Raw genomic sequence first — 25271 nt, 5'->3', positions numbered from 1 at the left:
ATTTGCCTTCTAAAGAATAAATATTATATGATCCGACCATTTTGGAGAGCAATTTGGAACTATGCCCAAAGGGCTATAAAAATGTGCATACCCTTTGACCCAGCAATAGCACTTCTAGGGTTGTATCCCAAAGAGATCATAAAAATGGGAAAAGGACTCACATGTACAAAAATATTTATAGCAGCTCTTTTGTAGTGGCAAAGAATTGGAAATTGAGAGGATGCCCATTAATTGGGGAATGGGTGAACAAGTTGTGGTATATGAATGCAATGGAATACTATTGTGCTAAAAGAAATGATGAGGGGCAGCTAGGTGGGGCAGTGGATAGAGCACCAGCCCTGAAGTCAGGAGGACCTGAGTTCAAATCCGGCCTCAGACCAAATACTTGACACTTACTGGTTGTGTGACCCTGGGCAAGTCACTTAACCCCAATTGCCTAAAAAAAAAAATGATGAGGAGGTGGACTTCAGAAAAACCTGGAAAGACTTGTATGGATTGATGCTGAGTGAACTGAGCAGAACCAGTAGAACATTGTACACAATAACAGCCACGTTGTGCAATAACTAACATTGATAGACTTAGTCCTTCTCAGCAATGCAAAGATCTAAGACATCTCCAAAAATCTCATGATGGAAAATGCTACCCATATCCAAAGAAAGAACTATGGAGTTTGAATGCAGATCGAAGCATACTATTTGCTATTTTTTTCTTCTGTTTTGTTTTGTTTTCTCTTTCTTGTGGTTCATCCTATAGGTTCTAATTCTTCTATACAACATGACTAATGTGAAAATATGTTTAATAGAAATGTATGTGTATAGCCTATATCAGATTGCAGCTATCTTGGGGAAGGAGGCAGGGAGGGAGGGGGAGAAAAATTTAAAACTCAAAAGCTTATGAAAATGATTGTTGATAAATCAAAATAAATTAATAAAAAACTATTAAAAAGAATAAATATTATATTATGGCTATTATTTATTTTTCTTCTCATTTAGTGAATATTTTGTGTTTAAGAGTTAATGGTATCATTGTGACTAATTTTGTGTAAATGGGAAGCACAATAGTGGGGGCTCAAAAGCTACTGTTTCTGAGTAGCAAGAATGTATTTTTCACTCTCCTCCCTGCATACATCCATCTCAGGGTTGCTCCTAGGAAAAGTCTGAGTAGTAATAGCATGGCTACCCCTCTAGGGAACCACCCTGATCTGCTGAAATGAGTAGAGGTGGGATAAGAAAGCCAGCTCCAGCAAGCCGAGAGATAGAGAGAGAGAGAGAGAGAGAGAGGGAGAGAGAATGTAAATGTCATATCATGTGCCATTAACAGGCTATCAGGGCACCCCTCTACAATGCTGATTTCGACCCAATTCACTCCACATGATGATGGAAGAAAAGATAGCAATGAAATTCAACTAGTATGTATTAAATATGTGTGTATGTATATAGAGAGAACAAAATGTGGACATTAGAAAAATCACCAAAAAATAGGGCTTAAAAGACAATAAACCACAGGAAACCTGAGTCTTTTTTTTTTTAAACCCTTTTTAGAAGTCAAGGAAAAGTGTAACCCAGGAATAAAAATACCAAGTACTTGGAAAAATCCCAGATTGGCCAAAAAGGCAGAGTCAAAGAAGCTTTTACAAGGGAAAGGCATCTTTCCAAATATGGAGTCAGGCCCAAGGGAGGGGAACAAGAAGCCTGGAAAATGTGATAGGTTGGGACAGGATGGGGACAAAAACCATAAAAAACCACTTGAACAAACAGGCCTAAAGAAATTCTAAGGCCATTACCAAGAAAATATTTAAATACTAAGGGAGGAAGTCAGAGGGAGAATCAATGGAGTTCACAATGATAAGGATTCAATCAGGGATGGGATAACAGACACACAGATGGAATAAATCATTTGCCTCAGTCCCTAGAAATTAAGAGGATGGGAACATAATAATAAGTTGTAGTGGAAAGCACAGTAGCTTTGGAGTTGGGAGACCTAGATTCACAGCCTGGCTTTTACATTTACTAGTGATGTGATCATGGGCAAGTCACTTACTTTCTCTGGTCCTCATTTACTACATCCAAGAAGTGGTAATTATGCTTGTGATTCAATTTAAGAAACATTTGTTAATCCCCTACTATGAGCAAGATACCATACACGTTGCTCAGATAAAGATACAGAATCTGAAGCAGCTTCTTCTTTCATGGAACTTACATTCTCCTAAGGAAAGGCAGAACTTCTACAGGTAACTAAGTACAAGATGACTTGAGGAAGGCAAGAACCCTAACAATTGGAGGGTGGGATGGGGTGGATTGAGAAAGGCTTCATATAGGAGACCACTTGAGCTCAACCTTAGAGGAATCTGAAGAACATAAGAGGCTCAGGAAAGAAGGAGTGTATATGTAGCTAATGCAAAGACATGGAGATGGGAGACAATGTCACATTGGGACATGCAGTATCTGAGATGCTGACCTAGAACGTGGAATTTAAAAGGTACTATCACTTGAACATGTTCCTTCGTCTCCCTTTCCTTCTCTCTCCTCTTTAGCAGCAGCTTCAGGCCAGCACCAGTGGTTCTCTGTCTCTTCGTACTTGAAGCAGTGTTCCCTGGGGGTGTGCTGGAACTAGCTTGGGTTGATTTGAGAGAGATGATTGTTAAGTTTTCCCTGTGAGCATTCGTAACTCAGAAATTGGAAGATGCTGTAAATCAAGACTTGATGTATTGGTTTGTTGATTGTTTAGACTTAAGAAAGTGATGGAAAAAATGTTAACAACACAGATTAAACTTAAAAGTGTGTCCTAAGTACAATTATTTTCACAGAGTCAGTTGTTAACATTTCCCAGAATACCCCTGCTCTTCCACCAACTGAGAGTGCCATTCACGCCACTTGACCCTGGTACAAAAATTCCTAGTCATGGCTCTTCATTCAGGGAATAACTAGAAGGCCATTTTAACTGGAAGTCTGTGAAGAATGTTAATATGAAATAAGTTTGGAAAACTAGCCTCTCAGAGTGGAAAGGGGTTTTATAAGACATAAAGCACTGTAAAAATGTGAGTTATGATGAAGATGATGCAATCAATAATTAATAATCATTAAATAATAATAACCACTTAGGCACATACCCATGGAGAGAAAACCAACATGGCTTCTGTAAGGGGAAATGACATTTGACCAATATCTTAGAGTTATTTGAATGGATAAATATGCAGCGATAAAAAGGAACCTGTATTTAGATTCTAGTTAGAGTTTCAAATAACTTCTGACAAGGTTACATACACACATAGACTTTTAAAAATGAGCTGTGATAGGATTTGCAGTCCTCTTTTTCACGGATATACAAATGGTTTAGAGACAAAAAACAAAGGGCAGGGATAAACAGGCATTTCTCTGAATAGAGAAGTGTAAACTAAGTTTGCTAAGTTTGGGGATGGTGCCTGAGTTCTTCCAGACCAGTGGCACCACAACAAATTTCAAGGATATTGCCCAAGGCTTAAGGACTTACTTCTTAAAAAGAGCTAGCCATGCATTGGGTCAGGTGAGCAAAGCTATTAGGTGAAAAGGGGGCATAGGCTCTAAGCTTCTGAGAGAGATTAAGCTTACAACTAGAAAGAAATCCAGCTTTGTGGAGTAGGAAGTACACACCTAGATTTTCTTACTTTCAAGAGGTAGCAACAGCCTAAAATATATACAGATTTTACAAATCCTTTTAAAATTGTTTCACCTCATCCCTATATTACAGATTCATACCAGATCACTGACAGATGCCAGGAGTTTGGGGATTTGTCTGAAATATCAGGTGAAAGGATGCGGGATGACTAGTCATTCCACAAACTGTCCCCTACTTAAAAACAGAATCCTGGGCCAAAGGGAGCATGAGGCTGTCTGCCTCACTGTCTGTGCTTCCCAGATTGGCATTTATGGTTCCTTCACCTCCCAGACCTCAGACTTGATTACTTAACTAGTTCATTCGTTGTTTGTCCTTTGTTCTCCAAGAGTACCGTGACATTAGAAAGGAGATGTCATGACTTGCAAGTGAATTGGATTTAAGTGAGGGAGGGTTGTGCAAAATCACCAGCCTCACTCTCTCCTCCAGATTCATCTGGGTCCAGTGGCCCTGATGCAGTAGATGACCTTGACCTTTTTCACCTGTTCTCCTTAAACAGCTCAGAGAAGGCCAAATGATCTTGGTGTCTTAGCTTTAAATGGGGTCTCCCTTTAGCTGTGTCTCCCTTCAGGGGCAAAGGAGCCTGCTTGGTGTGTTGTGTTGTGTTACCCCTAATAAATGTCTTTGCTTGATTTGGAGATAGCCTAAGCTAATTCTTTTGAGACAACCTTGTATCCCAACATTTTGGGGTGCTCCTGGACCTCATCATTTCTAGTCAAAAAAACCAAGGTTCTAGTCCTTCCACTGACTCATTCTAGCTATGGGCAAGTCACAGATTGTGAGGACCAATGACATCAGGAGGGTGATGTCTTGGCTTGCAAATGAATTGGATTTAAGTGAGGCAGGGCTGTGAAAAGTCACCAGCCTCACTCTCTCCTCCAGCATCATCTGAGTCCAGTGGCAAGACATAGGTCAGGATGACTAGTAGGAGAAGTTGGCCTTTTTAAGCTAATGTCTTTCCCAGGTCTCACTTTGTCTGAGGCAGCACCCATTCCGTGATTTAAGACTGGGTAAGAAATGAGGCAAAGATGACCTCCTTTGCCTACTCAAAAAAAAAAAAAAAAGTCACTTAACCTTCAAATGCCCCAGGAGATGCTCAAGACTTTAAAGAACTGCCAATGGGGGGAAGGGAATTTCCATACTAAGAATTCTCAACCCTGATGAAACCAGAGGTCTAACCCTACTCTCCCTCCCACTCCTCCCAAAAAAGAGATAAGTACCTGTAGTCCTAAACTCACAGGATTAGTGTGAGGATCAAATGAGAATGTTTGTACGGCTCTTCAGTCATTATTTCCAAAATAGGATAGAATAATCTACTTTACATGGGTTTGGGATAATGTTGCCTGGACATAGGGAAGAGATGATTTCAGAGGTTCTTCCATCTCCAAGATCCAGAGAATATGACATTATTGTTAGCCAAACTTGACCCAGGGATGGTCCCACCTACTCCAAGAGGATTCTGCAGGAAGGAAGATCTTGGTAGAAACTAGGACCAAACTGTGGATGGGCGTGGGCAATATCAGCCCAACACACATTCAGATTTGTGTCTTCAGTGTCCCTGTGCACCTCTGAGATATGAGCTCCTTTGTGAGCTCTGAGATATGGAGGGGGGTGGTCAAGCTTAGGGCATCAGGACAGGTGGGAAGACACAATTCCTTCATATTTCATGTTATTTACATGAAAGGACTCCAATTTCATTTTTGGAGCTACTTTCCCCAGAAGGCTGTGTATAAATTTACAGTTAGGGAAACTCTGGGGACCAACAACTTATTCTAGAGGACCAATACTGAAACAAGCTATCTACTGTCTGAAAAAGAGTTAACATTAAAACATAAGATTTAACGTGCAAAATGAGACATATATTTTCATACATGGCAAATGTGTGAATTTGTTTTTCTTCATAATAAGTAGCATGGAAAGGTGGTCCTATAAGTTCCTGCCCCACCTCTGACACATACTTGGGATATGGCCTTGAGCAAGTCATCTCGAGTGTCAGCCGTCTGGAACAAGACCCTATCACCCCAGCTCCCGGTTCTTGTGGACCCTGTCCCAGAGCTGTCTCCAGAACAAGATTAAGCCTCATTCACCACCTGGTGTCTGTGGCCTCAGTCTAATCATGTGCCTCCACCAAAGGTCCTGTCTACGACCACTGATACCCTGTCTAGACTCATTCCTTAATGGTTTGCTTATTCCCAATCCATTTATACACTACCCACGCCAGAGATTTCTGACTCCCAGCCAACAAAGTACAAACCTGTTTCCAATGCCCAGCTTCCTATTCCCCTACTCTACTCTGCTTCAATTCTCACCCTCTATGATTTCTGTGACCCTTTCCTTGTGGTCTCTGGAATTCTTGATCTGTAATTAAGAAATTTCTTTTCATCTTATACCTCTTCCTTTCTGTTTCCTTCCATTTTCTGGTTAGCCCTGAGACCTAACTCCCTCTTGATGACACTATGCTTCTCTCATATCCCCCAACTGATGGGTCATGACAGGGAATTAGAATTCTCTTTGCTCTACATTGCATGGGGATTAAAATTGTCCAACCTCAATAAAAGAGAATGAGGCAGAGCTCTGAGCCAATGGCACTTTATTAAAGGGTCCATGGTCCCCTCTAATGAAGTGGATCTCAGATCTTCCTCTCCATCTGAGATGCCCCCTTCTTCTGGGAATTTGTATTTATAGAATTTGATACCCAAATATGCAAAAGAAGCATGGTAAAATATAGATTCCCATTGGTTGATGTATGATGCATAAGCTAAAATAAGCAAAAATGATCTGTCAGCAGGGTCACAAGTTGGGTAAAGCAAGGAATATCTGACTAGGTGGTCATAAGATAGATGGGCTCCTCCTTAGGTTGGACAGGAGGAGATAGTACAAGTTATACATATGCTCTAAGAACAAATTGGGGGGACTTTCCATATCATGCCACCACCCATTCTTGGATTGCTCATGGAATTTGAGCAAAACAGGATGGAGATACCTTTGTCAGCATTCTTGTGATTGTGCAAGTGAACTCCATAGCTGTTAAACAAGTAATGAACATCACATTAAAGTTTGAGGCCTATTATAAGGCCCTTCTATCAGAATCTATATTCCTATATGACTTATACAAAGTATGGATTATTCTCATACCTATTATTAGGTGATTGACTAAATATGTATTACTAGATAAATATATTAAAATAATGACTAACAATCATTACCCCTTATAGAATCATACTAAACTGATTCATGCTGATTAGGGCTTGAGTAAGGGTCCTTAATGAATCAATTTTTTCAATTGCTTCTTCCAGATTTTACCTAATATTTCTCCCTCTCTCACCATCACCTAGGAAGCTTTTCTCCTTTGGAGTTCAGTTATCCGAATTCATACCCAATCTCGATCCTGATGTTTGCACTTCTCCTCCCCCCGACATGTTCCTTCCTCGAGGAATTCAGTGCCTAGCTGAGTCTTTCTCTCCTCCCTAACCTCTTCTCTCATGCTAGGGGACTTTAGCATACATATTCATGCTCTCTCAAATAATCTAACTTCCTAGTTCTTCAATCTACTCAATGCCCATGACTTGCTTCTCCACTCCACTCCATCTTAGCTACACATAGAAGTGGTCATCCCCTTGACCTTGCCATCACACAGATGGGTTCCACTTTCATATTCTTGAACTCCAAAATTCCTTTATCTCGTCACAATCTTTTATCATTACATCCCTTCCTCCTTTTTTACAACCCCTAACCATGTTTTACATCTTTACTGTGATCTTTATTCCCTCTACTTTTCAGTTCTTTTCCAAGTCATTGCCCCTGCACTAACTATTCTTTCATCCATTCCCTATCTTGACCCTTTGTTGAACCAAGTCAACTACATACTCTCCTCTGTTGTTGTTGTTTGTCCTTCATTTTTGAAGAGGACCAATGATACCATGTCTTGAGTTGCTCTTGAATTAGATTTAAATGAGACAGAGTTGCACAAAGTCATCACTCTCTATTCCAGAGTCATCAAAGTATAGCATCAGGATAAAAGTCAAACTTCACAGAACAAATCCCCTTAATAAAAGGATTCGTTCTATAAAACTTGGACTCAGTCGAAAGGCCACATCCAAGGACGTAGAAGGTTATACGTGGCCTTGAAGCCGTAGGTTCCCCACTTCTGATCAAGACAACTGGTGATGGCCTGGCAAGCAGCAGGTGACCTTGGCGTCTTTGATGTCTGACCAAGCTCTAAGTGCTCCACAGCACCTGCTTCAGCCATCTTCATGGCCCTTGGAACAAATTGTTCTCATCTGCCCATTCTGCCAGGGGAAGTCTTCATATGCTTGGGGTAGATACTCCCCTAACTCACCAATGAGTTTGAGCCTGTTGTTTACCTCTACCTGTCTGCCTCGACAGTTTTATGGCTGCTGCACATGCTACAGGTACTTGGAGCCACAGGTAAGAGTTGAGTGCCAAGTGGACACCAAAGTGGATGAGCATTCCTGAGGAGGGCTCCAGCAGCCCCCGCACTAGAGGTGCTAGTCCTCTCTGAACACCCCATCCACCCAATCTTGACTCTTCGTTAAACCAAGTCAACTCTATACTCTCTTCTACATTACTTTCAAATCCCTTGTCTTGTTATCACTAACATCTGACCTTGTAACATCTCCAACCTTGTATTACCCCCAGTATCTGTTTTCTCTACTCTTTGCATGCTACTGAATAGAGTGGGAATAAACCACTGAAATCATGTCGATTGGGTCCATTACATATTTATGTTATTTAATCTCATCTGATACCTGATCTATACCTCCCTAATCATTCACTACCCCATTCCCCATAGAGGTTATTCCAAATTTTCTCGAATCTCTCATAGTACCCTTTCCCCCACTCTCTTAGCTGAAGGCCTCATATTATTCTTCCCCTAAAAAACTGAGACTGTTCAGTAAGTACTCCTCCCATCCTCCTCATCTCAACATCACTTAGACATCTTTCTTTACTAACTCTTCTTTCATTCCAGTCCCTCTTCTTGATCCCTCTTCTTGACAAGGTCAATCCTTCCATAATATACCCTTGGTCCTATCTCCTCTCTCTTCTCTAGTAAACTGCCTGTATTGAGAATTAGCTTGTTGTCTTGACATAACTGACTCCATTTTGTGTTAGGTCACCATTTTGTGATGAAGTTTTTTTGATAGTTTTTTTCATAAATTGTTTTTCAACATTGATAAACATATATGTAGTGTAGGTTAGTAAGAAACATGTTTGTGTTCATAAACAACGAGTACACACATGGAACTGCCAGTGATTAGTTTATGTCATCAGGCATCAATCAAATTAATTGGTAAATAAAATGGGGTACTAACTGCTAATCAGATTTTGGGCATAACCAGTCAACACCCATAGCTAGAGCTGTAAGAAATCCCCTGAATACCCTCAGCCTCTAGCTTGACTTTGGGTCTTGATGGAGGCAGCTCCTGCATTCCCCACACTGGAGACTCAAGCATCATCTACATTTGCTTGAATGCAGCACTGATTGACTAACTGAGATTTGCTGAGCTGCCAGGCAGTCGCCTCAGAGGGAAGCACACAGACCTCTGGCTGGGCAGAGAGGGACCTTGTCACTGAATACCAGTACAAGACATGCCTATGGGGAGGCCCTAGGAAATCAGGTTGATGGTTTATTCCTAGTGGGGTTAGTATTTGTGCTGCTTAATTAAGATGAACCAATGTTTTCATGCATTTCATTAATCAGTTTTGATCGCTGGCATTGAGAAGCCTTCGTCTAACTAGTGATTCCATTGTATTAGTAAGTATAAATAATAGTAAATTGATTTTGCATACGTATCATACGTTACAATGTCCTCACTATCATTCCCATTTTCTTTCATTATCTTCTGTCTCTCCCTATTTATTGGCTTCTTTCTTGATGCCTACATACTCATGTCTTTCCCATCCTTAAAAAACCCTCACTTGATCCTACTATCCCCACTAACTATGGTCCTATATATGTTCTCCCAGGCATGGCTAAACTCCTTGAGAAAGCCATCTCCTCTCAGCATTTCCTCTCCCAAATCCTCTGTAAACTGACTCCTGACTTGATCATTCAACTGAAACGATTTTCTCCAAAGTAACCAATGATCTTTTGTGTGTGTGTGTGTGTGTGTGTGTGTGTGGCAATTGGGGTTAAGTGACTTGCCCAGAGTCACACAGCTAGTGAGTGTTATGTATTTGAGGATGAATTTGAACTCAGGTCCTCCTGACTCCAGGGCTGGTGCTCTATCCACTGCACCACCTAACTGCCCCCCAGTGATCTTATAATTGACAAATCTAATGACCTTTTCTCCATCTTCATCTTTCCTTGATCTTTCTTTAACATATGATGGTGGCGATCACCTCCTCCTGAATACTCTCTCCTCTATGGGTTTTTGTGACACTGAGCTCTCTTGGTTCTCCTCCTGGCTTTCTGACTGCTCCTTCTCAATTTTCCTCACTGATTTTTCATCTATATCCTACCTACTAACTCTGGTTCTCCCCCAAGACTCTGTCCAGAACCCTTTTCTCACTGGGCTTGGAATCAGGAAGACTCATCTTCCTGAGTTCAAATCCAACCTCAGATACTTACTAGCTGTGTGACCCTGGGCAAGTCACTTAACCCTGTTTGCCTCAGTTTCCTCATCTGTAAAATAAGCTGGAGAAGGAAATGACAAAGTACTCCAGTATCTTTGCCAAGAAAACCCCAAATGGAGTCATGAAGAGTTGGACATGACTGAAAACGACTCAACAACAACAACAAAGATGTGTGTGTGTGTTTATGTACACCCTAGTCTTTCTCTTGAGCCACTGCTTTACTATGACAGATGCCTTTTGGACATCGTGTACTGACTGTCCCATAGTCATCTCAAACTCAATATATTCACAACAGAATTCACTATCTTCCTGCCCCAAACCTCCCCTCTTCTGAATTTCCCAATAAGAACAAGGGCACCACTATTCAACCAATAACCCAGGCTCATATCCACAATATTATCCTCAACTCTTCATCCTCGGTCACCCCACATGTCCAATCCATTGCCAAATCTTGTCATTTCCACTTTCACATCTCTTTTATATCTCCCCTTCACTCCACTCGCACAGCCACCACCCTGCTACAGGCGCTTATTCATCCTCACTGGGACCATTGCGAGAATCTTGTCATTAGCCTCTCTGCCTCAAGTCTCTCCCCACTCCAATCCATCCCCAATTCAACTGCCAGAGTGATTTTCCTACAGTAAAGTCCTGACCATGTCACTTAGTAAACTCCAGAGATTTAAATATAAAATCTTCTGTTTCACATTTGGCCTGACCCCTTCCTACCTCCCCAGTCTTCTTACACTTTATTTCTTTTCCCATGCATTCCATGATCTAGCATCATACAACACAGGCTTACTTGCTATTCCTTAAACACAACCCTCCATATGCCTCCATGCCTTTGCATCATTTGTCTTTCCTGCCTGATCTTCTCCTTTCTGACCTTGACCTCTTAGTTTCCCCGGCTTCTTTCAAGATTGGCTCAGATCCTACCTTCTGCAGGAACTCTTCCCCAGTCTCTCTAGATGTTAGTGCCTTCCTCTCTGAGATCATCTTCTATCATATACATACACACACACACACACACACATGCACACACATACAATGCTATTTTATATTCTCCTATTTTGTGTGTATATATGTGATTCTGTTTCACATTCTAGCATGTGTGTGAAAGTGATTCCATTATTGTTTGTATATACGTGTATGTGATCCCATTTTGCATTCTATTATTGTGTGTGTATATATGTAACTGATTCTATTTTGTATTCCCTTCTCACATGTATGTGTGTGTTTACGTAAGTCTTGTATGTACCTAGTTATTGATGCATCATGTCTCCCATTTGAATGTGAGCAAGCTGAAAGCAGGAGCTGTTTTTGCCTTTTTTTGTGTCCCCAGCACAAAGCACAGTGCCTGTCATATACTAAGTGCTTAATAAATGTTTGTTGACTGATTGACTGACTGATGACTTCTCAGGGCTGTAGGCAACTCTCTAAGACTTTAAATTGGTAGAAATGCCAACCTTTGTTGATAGTGTGATGATTAAAAAATTCTGAGAGGGGCAGCTAGGTGGCACAGTGGATAGAGCACTGGACCTGAAGTCAGGAGGACCTGAGTTCAAATCTGATCTCAAAACCAAACACTTGACACTTACTAGCTGTGTGACCCTGGGCAAATCACTTTACCCCAATTGCCTAAAAATAAATAAATAAATAGAAAATTCTGAGAGACATAGTTTCTGGGTAATTTAATCATTTTATTAATAAGGCCACGATGTTTATTAATAAAAGGATGGTCATTTGGCCATCTCTCTTAGACCAAAGACCCGCTCCTGGTGGTGAGTTCACAGTTTATATAGGTATTCCTGAGGGTGGCCATCAACTCTGGTGGCAATTAACACAAAGGGGGATGGACTATATTAAAATGAGGGTCTTGGAGTATGTGACTTGGTTCACCCAAATCTTGGTCAAAGAGACAACCTCTATGTCATCTGCCTGAAAAAAGAGAGAATCAATACTTCCCCAGACCTGTCTGAGCAAACACAAGGAGCAGGAATGTGCCCATTAGCCCAAACTTAGAATTTCTTCTACTGTCTAATTAGATCTTGGCCTGGGTACTTCTCTAAGGGAGATTTCCCACACTGGTTGGTTTCTGGGTGAAGTAGAAAGGGAGAAAAACCTTGGTCCTAATACAATAATTAGTTATTAAATACAAGAGAGAAATATTAATTTCTCACAATAGGAAAAATTCTTCCCCAAGAATTCCCTGTGCCAGTGAAATCTCAGATCTAATCCCTATCTGTGTTTGTTTATTACAGGGTTGATTGAGTTTTTTTTTCCTATTTGGGGGGGATTTCAGTGGAATAATAACAATAATAAGAGCTAACATTTATATAGTGTTTTAATGTTTGCAAAGCACTCATCTGATCCTCACAACAACACTGAGGTAAGTGCTATTATTTCTATTGTACAGATGAGGAAACTAAGGCTAAGAGTTTAAGTGACTTACCTAGGATCACACAGCTAGTAAGAGTTTGTTATAGAATTCAAACTCATGTCTTCCTAACTCCAAATCCAGCACTGTGCCACTGGGCTGTGGAGGAAACTAGTGATAGGGAAGTTAAAAAAAAAAAAGGGGGAGGGTCATTGAAGCATTTTTTTTTTTTTTAATGCAGAAAAGAGAACAGATGTAAGTTCAGGAGAAATAGTAGAGCAGGAAAGCTTCGAAACTAAAGGAGTTTTAGTTTTAGTTTAGTTAGTTGTTTTTTTTTTTTTAAAGCAAGCTGTGCATAATAGAAATTCATGGTTTGAATGGTTTTTTCATGTCCGACTCTTTGTGACCCATTTTGGGCTTTCTTAATTCTTCTCTTTTTTCTTTTTAGGCAACTGGGGTTATGTGACTTGCCCAGGGTCACAGTAAGTGTCAAGTGTTTGGTCTGAGATGCGATATGAACTCAGGTCCTCCTGACTTCAGGGCCAGTGCTCTATCCATTTTGGGGCTTTTCTTAACAAAGATCCTGGAGTGGTTTGCCATTTCCTTCTCTAGCTCATTTGACAGATAAGGAAACTGAGGCAAGCAGAGTTAAGTGACCTGCCCGGGGTCACAGAGTTAGTAAGTGTCTGAGGCCAAAAAAGTGTCTGCCCCCCAAAAAATGCTAGGAGAAATCTTATTAAGGATAAGACACAGGGTTATTGAAGTGTGGGGGTTAGTTAGAGAAAGATGGGAGGAAAATGGCATCTGTGTTCTGAGCTCTGGCATTCTCTCCAGTTCTCAAAACCTGCCCCGAGTTTCAGGGATCCTCTATTCCTTCACTAGGGCCTAATGTTTCCGAGAACTGTAGCCAATTTTTCTAGTAGCTCTCTGTGATTAATTATTCTTCAAAGTGTGTTGAAGGGACACAACGGATATTTGAGAGCTGAGACTACAGCTCCCTAGGAGACATATGGGGAGGTGGCAATTATTTGGGAATGAGTGCCAAGAATGTATAATACCTGATTCAATTCCCTGTTTTAGCAAAACTGTTCAGTTTTATTAAATGTCTTTGTCTTAAATTCATGATCATCTGATTTGATCTGATTAAAGAAACATCACTGGAAGCTGTGGAGCTACTATGGACCCGAGAACTGAGCAGAGAGCGCTCTTCAGAGTGCTCAGGTGCTACTTACACATTTCCCTAATGGCAACATAAACACCTTTCCTAAGTGTTCTCGAGGCTGGATTCTGTTTCTTCTTCCTCCACCTCTGGTTTTCAAGTATATCCAGGGTGAACCCCCAGACACAAACCTTATTCCAGATTACACTGTTTCTTGAGCAATCTGTAGAATTCAAAATATCTGCCATTAATATCAAGCTATCATCGGAAAGGATTGTTAAATGTCCCCTGACCTATGAGTGGGGGATTATAGTTGGGAATAAGGTTTAGAGTGAAAATTTTTGTCAGAAATACTAGCTCTTTGTTTCTGAGCCTTATGAGATCACTGTGCATTGCAGAATCTCAGATAATTATGGGTGATTCAAATGGGACTCCCAGTGATCATTTTTGCTTGGGACATTGGAAAAGTTTTGTGTGACAGCCCCACCCCTTTCCCTATGACCCTCAACTCCTCCAATCCCTCCTGCATACACAAAATGGGGGGGGCGCGCACGTGACACAAAGAAGAAATCTCAGTTGGGTCTCTAAGTATACTCTATTTGAGCTGCCATATTCAGCTTAAAGTGTTAGGCTAACACGGGAAAATTTCCTCATGGCTGGAAATAGAGAGTCCTTTACAGCAAGTCATGGGAAAATACCTATTTATAAAACCTTGGGTTTCCAGAGTGAGGGAATGTCTCTTTCCAGGGAATGAGAAGGAGCCAGGGCAGAGGCATGAATATTCTTCAAGCCTTAACTAAACTCAAGTCACAGACTAACCCCTAATTTGGTTCACAGAGTGAACTTTAACACATAGTCACAGACCAACCCCCTGGGTAATGCAAGTATGATTTATACCCATTTTGCAGATGAGGAATCTGAGGCTCAGAGGGGTGAAGTAACTAGTTCAGGGTCATACAGCTAATGTCAGAGCCAGAACTCAAATTCAAGTCTTCCAACTCTTAAGACTAATACTCCTCAGTAATGCACAGTGAGATATACACTACTATATAAATACAAATGTAGATGGGTGTACATGCTCACAGAGTGATGCACACACAGAGGTAGATTTAATCCGACACAGAAACACAGCTGGACCATCTCTCTCTCTCTTTCAACACATACACAGACACACACACACACAAAATTTTTGTTGAGGACAAAACTGAAATTATATGAAACTAAACAATTTATCAGGGCAGCTAGATGGTATAGTGGATAGAGTGCTGGGTCTGGAGTTAGGAAGACTTCCTGAGTTCAAATCTGGCCTCAGGCACTTACTAAGTGACCCAGGACAAATCACTTAACACTGTTTGCCTCAGTTTCTTCATCTATAAAATGAGCTGGAGAAGGAAATGGCAAACAACTCTAGTATCTTTGTCAAGAAAACCCTAAGATGGGTTACAAAGAGTAGGACATGACTGAAAACAACTGAATAACAACAAACAGTTTATCAAATTCAACAAGCTTTATTTCCTCTGTTTAGGGAGACATTTCCTGGGACCTTGGGTCAGGGGAGCAGGGCCAGAGCAGTTCTGGAGTACGTGCTGTGTTTGCACATGTTCCTGACCTTGCCCAGGCCATCCTCCCTCTCCCCAAGCCATCTGGTGGTTACGTTTGACAACCAAGATCCATGGATTCACAGAATTCTCCCCCATCCTCAGCCCCATGGGGGGGGGGGGTACACAGATGTTGTCCAACCACCCAGGTGGTGCCTGCAATCCCTCCCCATCCATGGCAAGTCATACCTCATCCAGAACATTTGGAGAAACTTTGGCAGGCCCCTCTTAATCCCATGGAGAAAATAAGGCCCAGAGAGTTTTAAGTGACTTTTTCAAATTCACCCAGCAAGACCGAAGCTTGCCAGCCAGGCTTCCTGTTTTGTGCTCCCCATGTTACCCCTGGTCTGTTTGGATATCCCTTGTCCATTCCAGCTTCACTGTCCCACAAAGAAAGCTAGCTGGGCTTTCAAGGTGACAGTATTGGGAAAAACAACAGTTCACAGGGTTACAAACTATTTTGCTCTTTGGAAAGTATGGGGGAAGGAAGAAGCTGCCATAGGTAAACAAGCATTAGACACCCACCCATGGGTGGTCAGGCTGCTGGGGTTTTGCTTATGAAAGTCTCTCCTCCCAGAGACACACAGGCAGAATGAGAGGAGACCCAGACTAAGGAATGAGACACCTAGACAGAGAATGTTAGGACACAGTGTCTTATAAAGGCAGGAGGGAAGACATGTACACAAGAGTGAACGTCCATCTATGTGGGGGTGTAAATCCTAGGGAGAGATAAGCATTTCATTGCTACCCACAGGAAAGGTTTCCGAGTTGACTGGGTATATCCTCTGTAGCAACAAGGTGGCTCCTGGCTCTGGAAAGCTCATTTCCAGATTCTACTGACACTTCCTTCCAGGGAAGCACCCAAGTCAAAGGAGGGAGGGGGAGTGGAATTTGGCTTTTTGGACAGATCTCCTCCTCCTTGCAGCCCTCTTGGCTTCCTCATGGACAGACCAGAGAGGTCAGGTTTGGAACCTGCAGCCTCAGGCCTTTGATCATTGGGGGATGGGCTTTCCGAGGAGTCAGACGAGATAAGAGATAGCTATGACCTTGAGATGGTGCCCACAGTTCAGTGGCTCTTAATCGCTCAGGAACTCTTTCTCCTAACTTCCTACCTGCCTGTCCATCATTCATCCGCTCAAGTGATGGAGATACAAATACAAAAAGTAAAGACAGTCCCTGGCCTCAGTGATCTTACATTCTAATTCTATACCCAAAGAAGGGTGGTGGCCAGGAAAGGTCACTTAGGTGGGATGGTTAGAGAGATCATGAGCCGGGTCTGGAGGAGTCAATGGAGAAAGAACACCGCCAGAGTTAATGGAATCATGGCTCAAGGTTCCAGAAGGGAGGGCACGGGACAGAGAGAAGAAAAAGAAAGGGTACCCATGCGCAGGGATAAGAGGAGCTGTCCAGAGAGCAGGGGGTAAAAATCGAGGCTAGCTGAGACTTTTCTTGACACAGTGGTCCAGAAGAGGAAGTCACCAGTCAGGGAAGCAGGAGCCCAGAGTGGACACTTCTCCAGGGTTAGAAGGTAGCTGGTGAGGCTGCGGAAGGAGCTGGCTAGAGACTCTTGAGTTTCAGTTCCTGCCCTTGACCGACTTTCAGCTCTGGCCTTCCCCAAAACGAGTGTTGGCCCTTGGTTACCATACTAGTTTTGGGGTTCCAGGGTGCTCAGGATGGAACCCACAGGCGAAAGTAGAATTCTGACATCTGATCACCTCCATCCATCCTGTGAGCACTTCTGGCTATTTATATTACAAACGAGTCTTTAAGTCTCTTGCTTCAAAAGGGCCCAGAAAATGTTCCCATCTGAGTTATTTCTGTAATAACTCTCTCTCCGTATTATCTGCTGAACTCTTTTTGTCACCAAGTCTTCTAAGAAAGCAGCCGCAGCTCACGCTCAAACAAGTCCATGGAGGCTGAGGCAGGATACCGTCCCCTTCTGGATCTGCTTACGGCTCAGTCACGTAGGAAGCCCTGTCTGTCCCTACAGGAGGGTCAGGTGGGAGCAGGCACCGAGGTTCACACCCCAAAAGCTAACTGGCTGTTTGGGAGTCCAGGATCTCGGCCATCTCCTCCAGTTCTTCCAGCAGCTCAGTGAAGGATGGCCGCTTCAAAGCTTCCAACTGAGAGATGGGAAAGAGAAAAAGAATGGGATCCCACAAAACTCCTGCTACCCACAGGTCTCCTGTATCCTGAGGGCCTACCCTGGCAGTCTCTAGCAATGGGCTGGGTGTTAGAAAGAGCTACCCTATTAAGGGTTAATCATTTCCCCTAATTACTGGGTGGGGATCTCTTAGAGACCCCTAAGGAGACAAGAACTTCCCCATGGCCACACATAGGTTCCAGAACTTTGGGAACTTTCTCCTAGGGCTGACATGAACAAGAAAAAAAACAAACAAAAACATCTAGCATTTATGTAGACTTTAAGGTTTGCAAAGTGCTTTCTGAAAGTTATTTCATTTGCTCTTCCCAATAACCCTGTGAGGTAGTTGCTATGATTATCCCCATTTTATAGAAAGCAAAGTGAAGGTGAAAGAAACTAAGTGACTTGCTCAGTGTCACACAGCTCAGGTCTTCCTGACTCCTCACCCACTGCACCACCCAGCTAAAGCTATTACGACATGCTGGTTGACACTCATTTCCTGGATGGCCTAGGCTGAAGCCTAATGGGATATGGCGAGGGTGGGAGGGCAATGGACGTACCCGGCAGCAGCTGGCAGCCAGATCTAGGATACGTGAAGGGCACTCACTGACCATCCCTTGGAACGCAGCCACATCTAGTCCATAGTCCTGGGTGGGGAGAAAGGTCAGTAATGAGACTGTGCCCAGCAAGGAAAAAGCTCCCATAGAAATCTGCCTCATCCTATCCCCAAATACACCCACAGAGGAAAAAGGAGAGAACCCACAATTGAACCTTCCCTCTCTCCCCACCTTGAGTGTCAATGACCTGTCATCAGCATTTCGGTCCCCACCTCACCTGGCTCCCAGCAAGCTCAGTCGCCCCAAGCTCTCTTAGCCTAGGGGCACTATAGGGGTTAGTTGGGGATTCCTGCCTGGAGTATTTCTTTATAATCACTTCATTAGCTAACATCTGAAGTGACCAAGACATTCTCCCAGAACCCAGCCCATAAAGAGATTTCTGGAGGGGATGGGGGGGAAAACTCCAGAAGCAACTACCCCGGGATCCCCCAGTCCTTCTCCCAAGCACAGAACTGTTCCCTCACTTTCTCCCCTGGGCCTGAGGAAAATTCAATTCAACTAACATTTATTGAATACTTCCTGCTTGCCCTAGGGAATGCACAGATAAATATGGGATGGTCTTTGCCCTCAAAAAGCTGTGGGGTTCCTATCCAGAGTCGTGGAAACTCAGGCCATTAAACAACCATCACCTCTAACTCCAACGCTTGTACCCCCAGGCGTTCCCATTGGAACCCCCCCAACTCCCTTCCCGTTCTTAGCCACTTAAGGGGCTAATCAGCTTCTGGGGAATTTTTTTCCTCATTCTGGGTAATACAAAGGACTTGTTTCTGGTCTGGGCCTGGGGGAGTCCTTTGGCTGTTCAGTCACTAGAAGGCTCATATATATCTTGGGGATACCCCTGAGAGCCTGGGGGAAATCCAAGAGAGTTCCCTGAGTTTATGCAGGTGACTTCCATGTAGTTTTAATACCCTGCACTCCAACTGCTCCCTTTACAATAATAACCCATATAATGATGTTTGTGTGACTCACCTGTGTCCGGGGAAGAACCTCAGGGTCAGCAGGAATCCGACCCAGGATCTCACATAGGACAATGCCAAATGAGAACACATCTACCTGTCAAGGCCAAAAAACAGGGAGGAGGAGGTGAGGCAGCAAGGGAGACCAGGAGCTGCCTTCCCAATAGCTCACTGAGAGGCCTTCAGTGACAGGAGGCAGATTCTCTAGAGCCTTAACCTCACTCAAATGGAATTCTACCCTTAGCCCCCTCAGCATTTTGGAAACAGTTCAATTGATACCAACACCACCTTCTATTTCCTCATGAGCTAATTTGAAACTTTCCTCTTTCTCCCAGTGTGGGTGCTTGGGACTGGTGTAGGTGGGAACAGCCTCCACATCCCGGGACACATTTTTGGGAAAAGGAGAAAATGGGTGTGTCTGTCCAAGCAGGGAAAGACCTGTGGCCAAGATCTCATCCCAGAGGCTCCCACACCCTGTGGCTGGGCCAACAGAACTTTGGCTACTGCATTGCATAATAACAGTTGGTCTCAGAAATTTTATCTGTCCTTAATATGTATTTAAGCATATGGTTTTGCTTCTTAGAAATGCGGTAACTGCAAAGATTCTCTTTCCTCATTCCGAAGAACATAAATGCATCAATAGCGCTCACTACAGAATATATGCAGGCATACACACATTTATACTTAGTTACATTAATAATGATAATAGCTAATAACAATCGCTAACATTTACATAGCTCTTATCATGTGCCAGGCACTGTGCCAAGTGCTTCACAACTATTATATCGTTTGTTCCTCACAACAACCCTGCAAAGTGTGTACTATTATTATACCCATTTTACAGCAAGGAAACTGAGGCAAAGAGAGTTAAGTGACTTGCCCAGGGTCACACAACTAGTAAGTCTCTGAGACTGAATTTGAATTCAGTTCTTCCTGACCTTCAATCTACTCTAGTTGCCCATACATATCAGGCCTTAATCCTTTGTTAGGATGTTTGTGTATTAAGAGTTTATTTCTCCCTACCCTTTTAGAATCAGAGCTAGCATTTCAAGATTAATCCCAAGATAGGGGAGGGAGAGGGAGTTAGAAAAAAAAAGTATCAGCATTTCCATAGGACCTTTGATTCCTCACTAAAGTGAATAATTAAAGGCCATTTCCAGTATCCTCCAAGTGTTAACTATCCCTTCCTTTCTGGCTTCCATCCCTAAAGCCAGCCAAAGTCTTTTCCCAATAATAACCTCATAGGTAAGTGACCATCTGGGCCCAGAAGGCCTTATAACACTTAGCATCATAGATGAGACGTTCCTTATCCCAGACTCTTTTCCCCCTGAACCAATTCCTGGGCTCAAAGACTCCAAAGAGTACCTCTGAAAGGGAAGATAAATAGATAATACCTTATTCCCCATCAGTCACCACCCTGGAATCCCTCCAAAAGATCCTAACACCTTAGAGAGGGACTTTTTCTATACAAAAAAGGGAATGCTGGGAAGCCATATCTAGTGCTGCTACGACAGAGTTCCAGTCGGATTTGGAGGCCAGCTGCAGCACCCCACCCCTGGCCCTGGCTGACCATTCAGAATGTCTTTTAGTAAATCGCTTTTGGACACATAAGTCTTGTGTGTATGTGTTTCCTTTTCCCCACCCTTGTGCAAATGCAAGACTTTACCATATAATCAAAGGCACTGGTTGCCAAATGAAGGAACTGAAACGGCTGAGAGAAACTGATCTTAGCCTATTCCTTGTTTATAAATTGCTCAAGCTTAGAGAGCTCTCATTCCACTTGCAGTGAGTGGCCCTAATGTATACCCCTTCCATAAGTGATGGGTTGGCTCACAACCTGGCTTCTGGAGGACTAGAACGTCAGGCCATACCTTCCGGTCATATGGCTCCCCCCGGAGCATCTCAGGGGCCATCCAGAAGGCAGAGCCCACCAAGGACAGCTTCCTCTCAGGGTCTGAGGCAGGCACCTCCACCACTTCCCGGGCCAGACCAAAATCAGTAACCAGGGCCTCCCGGCCCCGAGATGTAACACGGATCAGGCAGTTCTGGAAGGAGAAACTGAGGTTGGAAGACCTGACAGATCGTCCATGGATCATTGCCCAGGCCCCCCACACCCTCCTTGACTTATCTGGGTCAGACATTCTGGGTAACTGTGCCCCTGCCTCCTCCCCTCATGGGGCATCGCTGTAAAGAAAGGCATGGCTTCATCACTTCTTCCTTCTCATTCCCTCTCCCTCCCTCAACCTTTGGATCCTGGAACCACCTAGGCATTACATGATCTTAGAAGATAAAAAGTAAGGACGCCTCAGGTTCCCTCTGCGCCCCAATATTCCCCTCTGAATGATGAGAGAATAATGTCACCCAGATGTAAGACAGGCCCAACCTACTGTTGGTAATTTGAATGGGGGCGTAGGTTAGACTTAGGACTCAGCCTTTCCTTTCTGGAATAAGGGTAAAAGAGACAAAAGCAATGACTAGGGCTAATGAGGGGGTGGGTAGCAGGGTCAAGGCTTCCAACGAACACAGGAAAGAGGAGAGAGGCTGGAGTTTGGGTGCTGGGGCTGAGGGGGTCAGAAGGAGCAGAGCTATAGATGTAGCAGCTGCTGACTCCAGGCCAGGAGCCAGCACAAGGGGTCTCCACCTGCCCCTTACCTTGGAGTTTAGGTCCCGATGATAAATATTCTTGGAGTGTAGATACACCATGCCCCTGGTAATGTCACAGGCCAGAGCCACCTTCTCCTTCCAGCTCAGAGGTACCTCAGCTCTGGCCAGCAGTTCTTCCAAGCAGCCACCATTTACATACTACAGGGGGAAAAGGGGGGAGGGGCACTCACCCCAGTATGACTTGGTGTGACCCCTGGGGATACTGGGCCAAACCTGGCTAACCATCCTATGACCCCTTGCCACAAAAGGGTCCTGGAGACAGGGTCCCAATCTCATTCCACGTAACAGGCAAAGAAAGGAGCTTAAGAGATCCACTGCCATGGTGTGGGACCTCAGGCTAATCACCTCCTTTTCTGGGCCTCAGTTTCCCATATCTGTAAAACTAGGATGTTTGGCTCAATGGTCTTGGTTTCTAAGCTCCCTTAAGTTCTGACATTCTGAAACATCCATGTCTGCTTTCTGGGAACCCCCAAGTTCAGGGAAAGCAACTAAGTGGTTACATGCCTGATCTGGAAGCCCAGAAGCCTGGGCTTCCTTTACACATTAGCCTCTATCTGCTGTGTGGCTATGGCCAAATCACCTGCCCATCTCTGAGCTGTCTTCTCTCCTGTGGAATGGGACGACAGGGAGCATCAGACAAGGGGTCTGGGGCTTTCCTCCCATGGGGGCTGTTATCACCAGAGAGAGAGAGTCTCACTAGTCAGGCCAGGGTTGGAGGAGTCCTGTGGAAGCCAGGGGATGGATGATAAGGACCTTCCCCACTCTCACACTCAGCTCAGCTCAGCTCTAGCCTGGGCTCTCCTTGGCTCTCACCTCCAGGATCGGATACAGCTTCTCATCCCTCACACAGATGCCGAGGTACCTGCAGATGACATGGCCACTGACTTGGACTCTTCTCCCATCCTCCCCCCAGGTCCTCTAAGCCCAAGCTCTGATCCCACAAGAATACTGACCAGATAACCACACTGTGGGCAGCTGCGAATACCAGCAACATGGCGCTGCTAACAACACGCCAGTGAGTGTGAGTGTGGCAGCATGTGATGAGATGCTGCCATGTAATGTAACCCTGCGTGTAACCTGCTGGCATGTAAGGTACTGCTGCATTACGATTGAAAGTGTACCTGGCCGTGACAGGTAGCTACACGTAACACGAGGCTCCCTTGGATGTGAGGCTGCATGTAACATGAGGCCCCCAGGGACGTGTGGCAGAGTTTAACACGAGGCAGCTTGTAGCGGGTATCTGAGTCTATCTGGACAAGGTGGAGAAACCCTAGAGCCGCTGGTTCTGTTACCAAGAGCAGTTAGAGAGAGGGGAGAGCGTCTCTACAGATGGAAATGAAGATGAGCAAAATAGACACTCCTGGGGACCTGGTGCTTCTGTAAATGGGACAGAAAGACAAGCAGAAGTACTAGGCCAATAGATGTCTGCCCAGGTAGATCCAGACCAATGCAGGCTCAATAGCGTGGCCATTCGGTTGCCAAGAATCCAGAACCCAACGGGTATGGCAGCACCCCAGAGATGGCACAGAGACAAAATGTGGGACCTGGCTTCCCCCAGCTTCTGTCTGTAACTCAGCCAAGGGAGATCATTGGCTAGGGAAGCAGAGACTGTCAGACAAAGCTGGGGCATGCGTACATGTATGTGTGTGTGTGTGTGTGTGTGTGTGTGTGTGTGTGTGTGTTTGTGTGTGTATGCACACACGCTCTATTCCCCATGCTAAAGCTCTCTGGCCACATGGCTCTGTCCTTGGCTCCCATGTCCCCAGGCCCAGTGCCCACCTGACAATGTTGGGGTGGGACAGCTTCTGCAGCAAGCTGATCTCCCTCAGGATGACCAGTTGGTCCACATCGTTCTTATAGATCTTCACCACCATCACCTTGCAGGTTGCACTTTGAGTGACCTGGGGGAAGCATTGAATTAAGTCCTTGGGCAGCATGGCAGTGGCCTCCTCACCCATACCAGGGTTTCCCACATATCCATCCCTCTTCTCATTCATACACTCTACAAACATTCGTTAAATGCTTACCTTGTCCAAAGCCCTGTCTCTAGCACTGGGAAAAATAGAAAATCATTTAGGAAAGACACTGTCCCTACCCTCATGAAGCTTACAGTCTCAGAGAGGGATTACAGCCAGGGGTATGATGGAACCAGCTCATACTGACTCTTGAGAGGCAACTTAAATTTTCACTGTGAGCATTTACACTTCAGAAATTCAAAAACGCTACATACCAAGGCTTGATTCATTATTTTGTTGATTGCCTGGACTTAAGAGAGTGATGGATAAAATGTTAATAATACAGTTTAAATTTGAAGATGTGTTCTGCCTTTTCAGAAAACATTGACCAGCACCCCCCTGGATAAGACCTACAAACAGATAAGTAAAACACAGAATATACATGATAAGTGCACTAAGTAGGTCTAAACAAAGCATGTTGAGTACCAGGGCCTATGTAGGCAGTCATAGAGGGTCATCTGTGGAACTCTATTCAGAAGAGGGAGATGAGGAGGTTCAAGTAGCCACAGCACACCCACTTTCAAATAAGTGGACCAGTCTGTGGCACCGGCCTCACCAGCCCACCTAGTCACCAGGTACACAGACAGTCAGTCCCTCAGCACCTTGGAAATCAAGGAGGACAGACTCTCAATCATGTTTCATGCCAGGTAGAAGTTCTCATAGCAACCCCTTCTCTTGGCCCTGACCTTAGGGTCCCTGACACACCTGACCTTCCTTTCACCCCTTTCCTAACAGAACTCTGAGCCCCAAGGAGCCAGAGGAAGGGCAACAGGGCCAAGTGACCCCCGCCTGGGCATTCATTTATTCATGAATGGAGAGGAAGTTTGATATAATACACTAGGAGTAGGGAAAGACCTGGCCAGGGTCAAATCCTTCCTCCTACACTCTCTGGCTGTGTTATCACAGTAAAGTCACTTAATCAATCTATAATCAATTAACAAACATTTATGAAATTCTTACCATGTACAAAGGCCCTGCCAGGCACTGGAAATACAAAGGCAAAAATAAAGCAGTGTCTACCCTAAAGGCTCTTCCATTCTTGGGCATGGGGGTGAGAAGACACCACAGGTACAGGACGGGACTTTGATGGAGGCTACTTTGGGCAGCCCTTTGGACAGTACGGTTCACAATCTATTGACCCATTCTTATCCTGCATGACTCTTGTCTGCGTCCTCCACAGGGGAGCCATTTAACTTTGTGCTGGAGCTCTTGGATACAAAGGCAGGCTGGAGCAGTGGGTACAAAGGCAGGCTGCTGACTCATCCTTTACTCTCGCTTCGGGTAGCGAGCCCTTCTCTCTCTCCAGTCATGCCTCCTGCCCATGGCACCCCTTGTACCACTTCTCTTGAACAATTCTTCATTGATAACCTGCCACATTGCTGTTCAGTCATTCGATTGTGGCCAACACTTCATGACCTCTTGGACCATACTACCCATGGGGTTTTCTTAGCAAAGATACTGGAGTGGTTTGCCATTTCCTTCTCCAGCAGATTAAGG

At 44.1% G+C, this 25271-nt stretch overlaps 1 protein-coding gene across 2 annotated transcripts; it reads right to left on the bottom strand.

Moving 5' to 3' along the window:
• Window positions 1-15269: 15269 nt before the first annotated feature.
• On the bottom strand, window positions 15270-23586 carry LOC114035992 (dual specificity testis-specific protein kinase 2-like). Of its 2 annotated transcripts, none has more exons than XM_027852358.1 (7): window positions 23539-23586; window positions 22340-22621; window positions 21748-21897; window positions 20967-21140; window positions 19109-19192; window positions 18083-18169; window positions 15270-17502 (listed from the first exon to the last, which is right to left on the bottom strand). In XM_027852358.1, the coding sequence occupies exons 3-7, from the start codon at window positions 21796-21798 to the stop codon at window positions 17413-17415; spliced, it is 486 nt and encodes a 161-aa protein (XP_027708159.1). In that variant the 5' UTR covers window positions 21799-21897; window positions 22340-22621; window positions 23539-23586; the 3' UTR covers window positions 15270-17412. The 2 variants fall into 2 exon arrangements, with proteins under 2 accessions (XP_027708159.1, XP_027708160.1); XM_027852359.1 differs by having other exon boundaries at window positions 22457-22621.
• Window positions 23587-25271: the final 1685 nt, after the last annotated feature.

This window comes from Vombatus ursinus, unplaced genomic scaffold, assembly GCF_900497805.2.
Source record: "Vombatus ursinus unplaced genomic scaffold, bare-nosed wombat genome assembly UNPS02000580.1, whole genome shotgun sequence".
NCBI classification, from domain to species: Eukaryota; Metazoa; Chordata; class Mammalia; order Diprotodontia; family Vombatidae; genus Vombatus; species Vombatus ursinus.
This window is presented reverse-complemented; position numbering and strand designations above follow the sequence as displayed.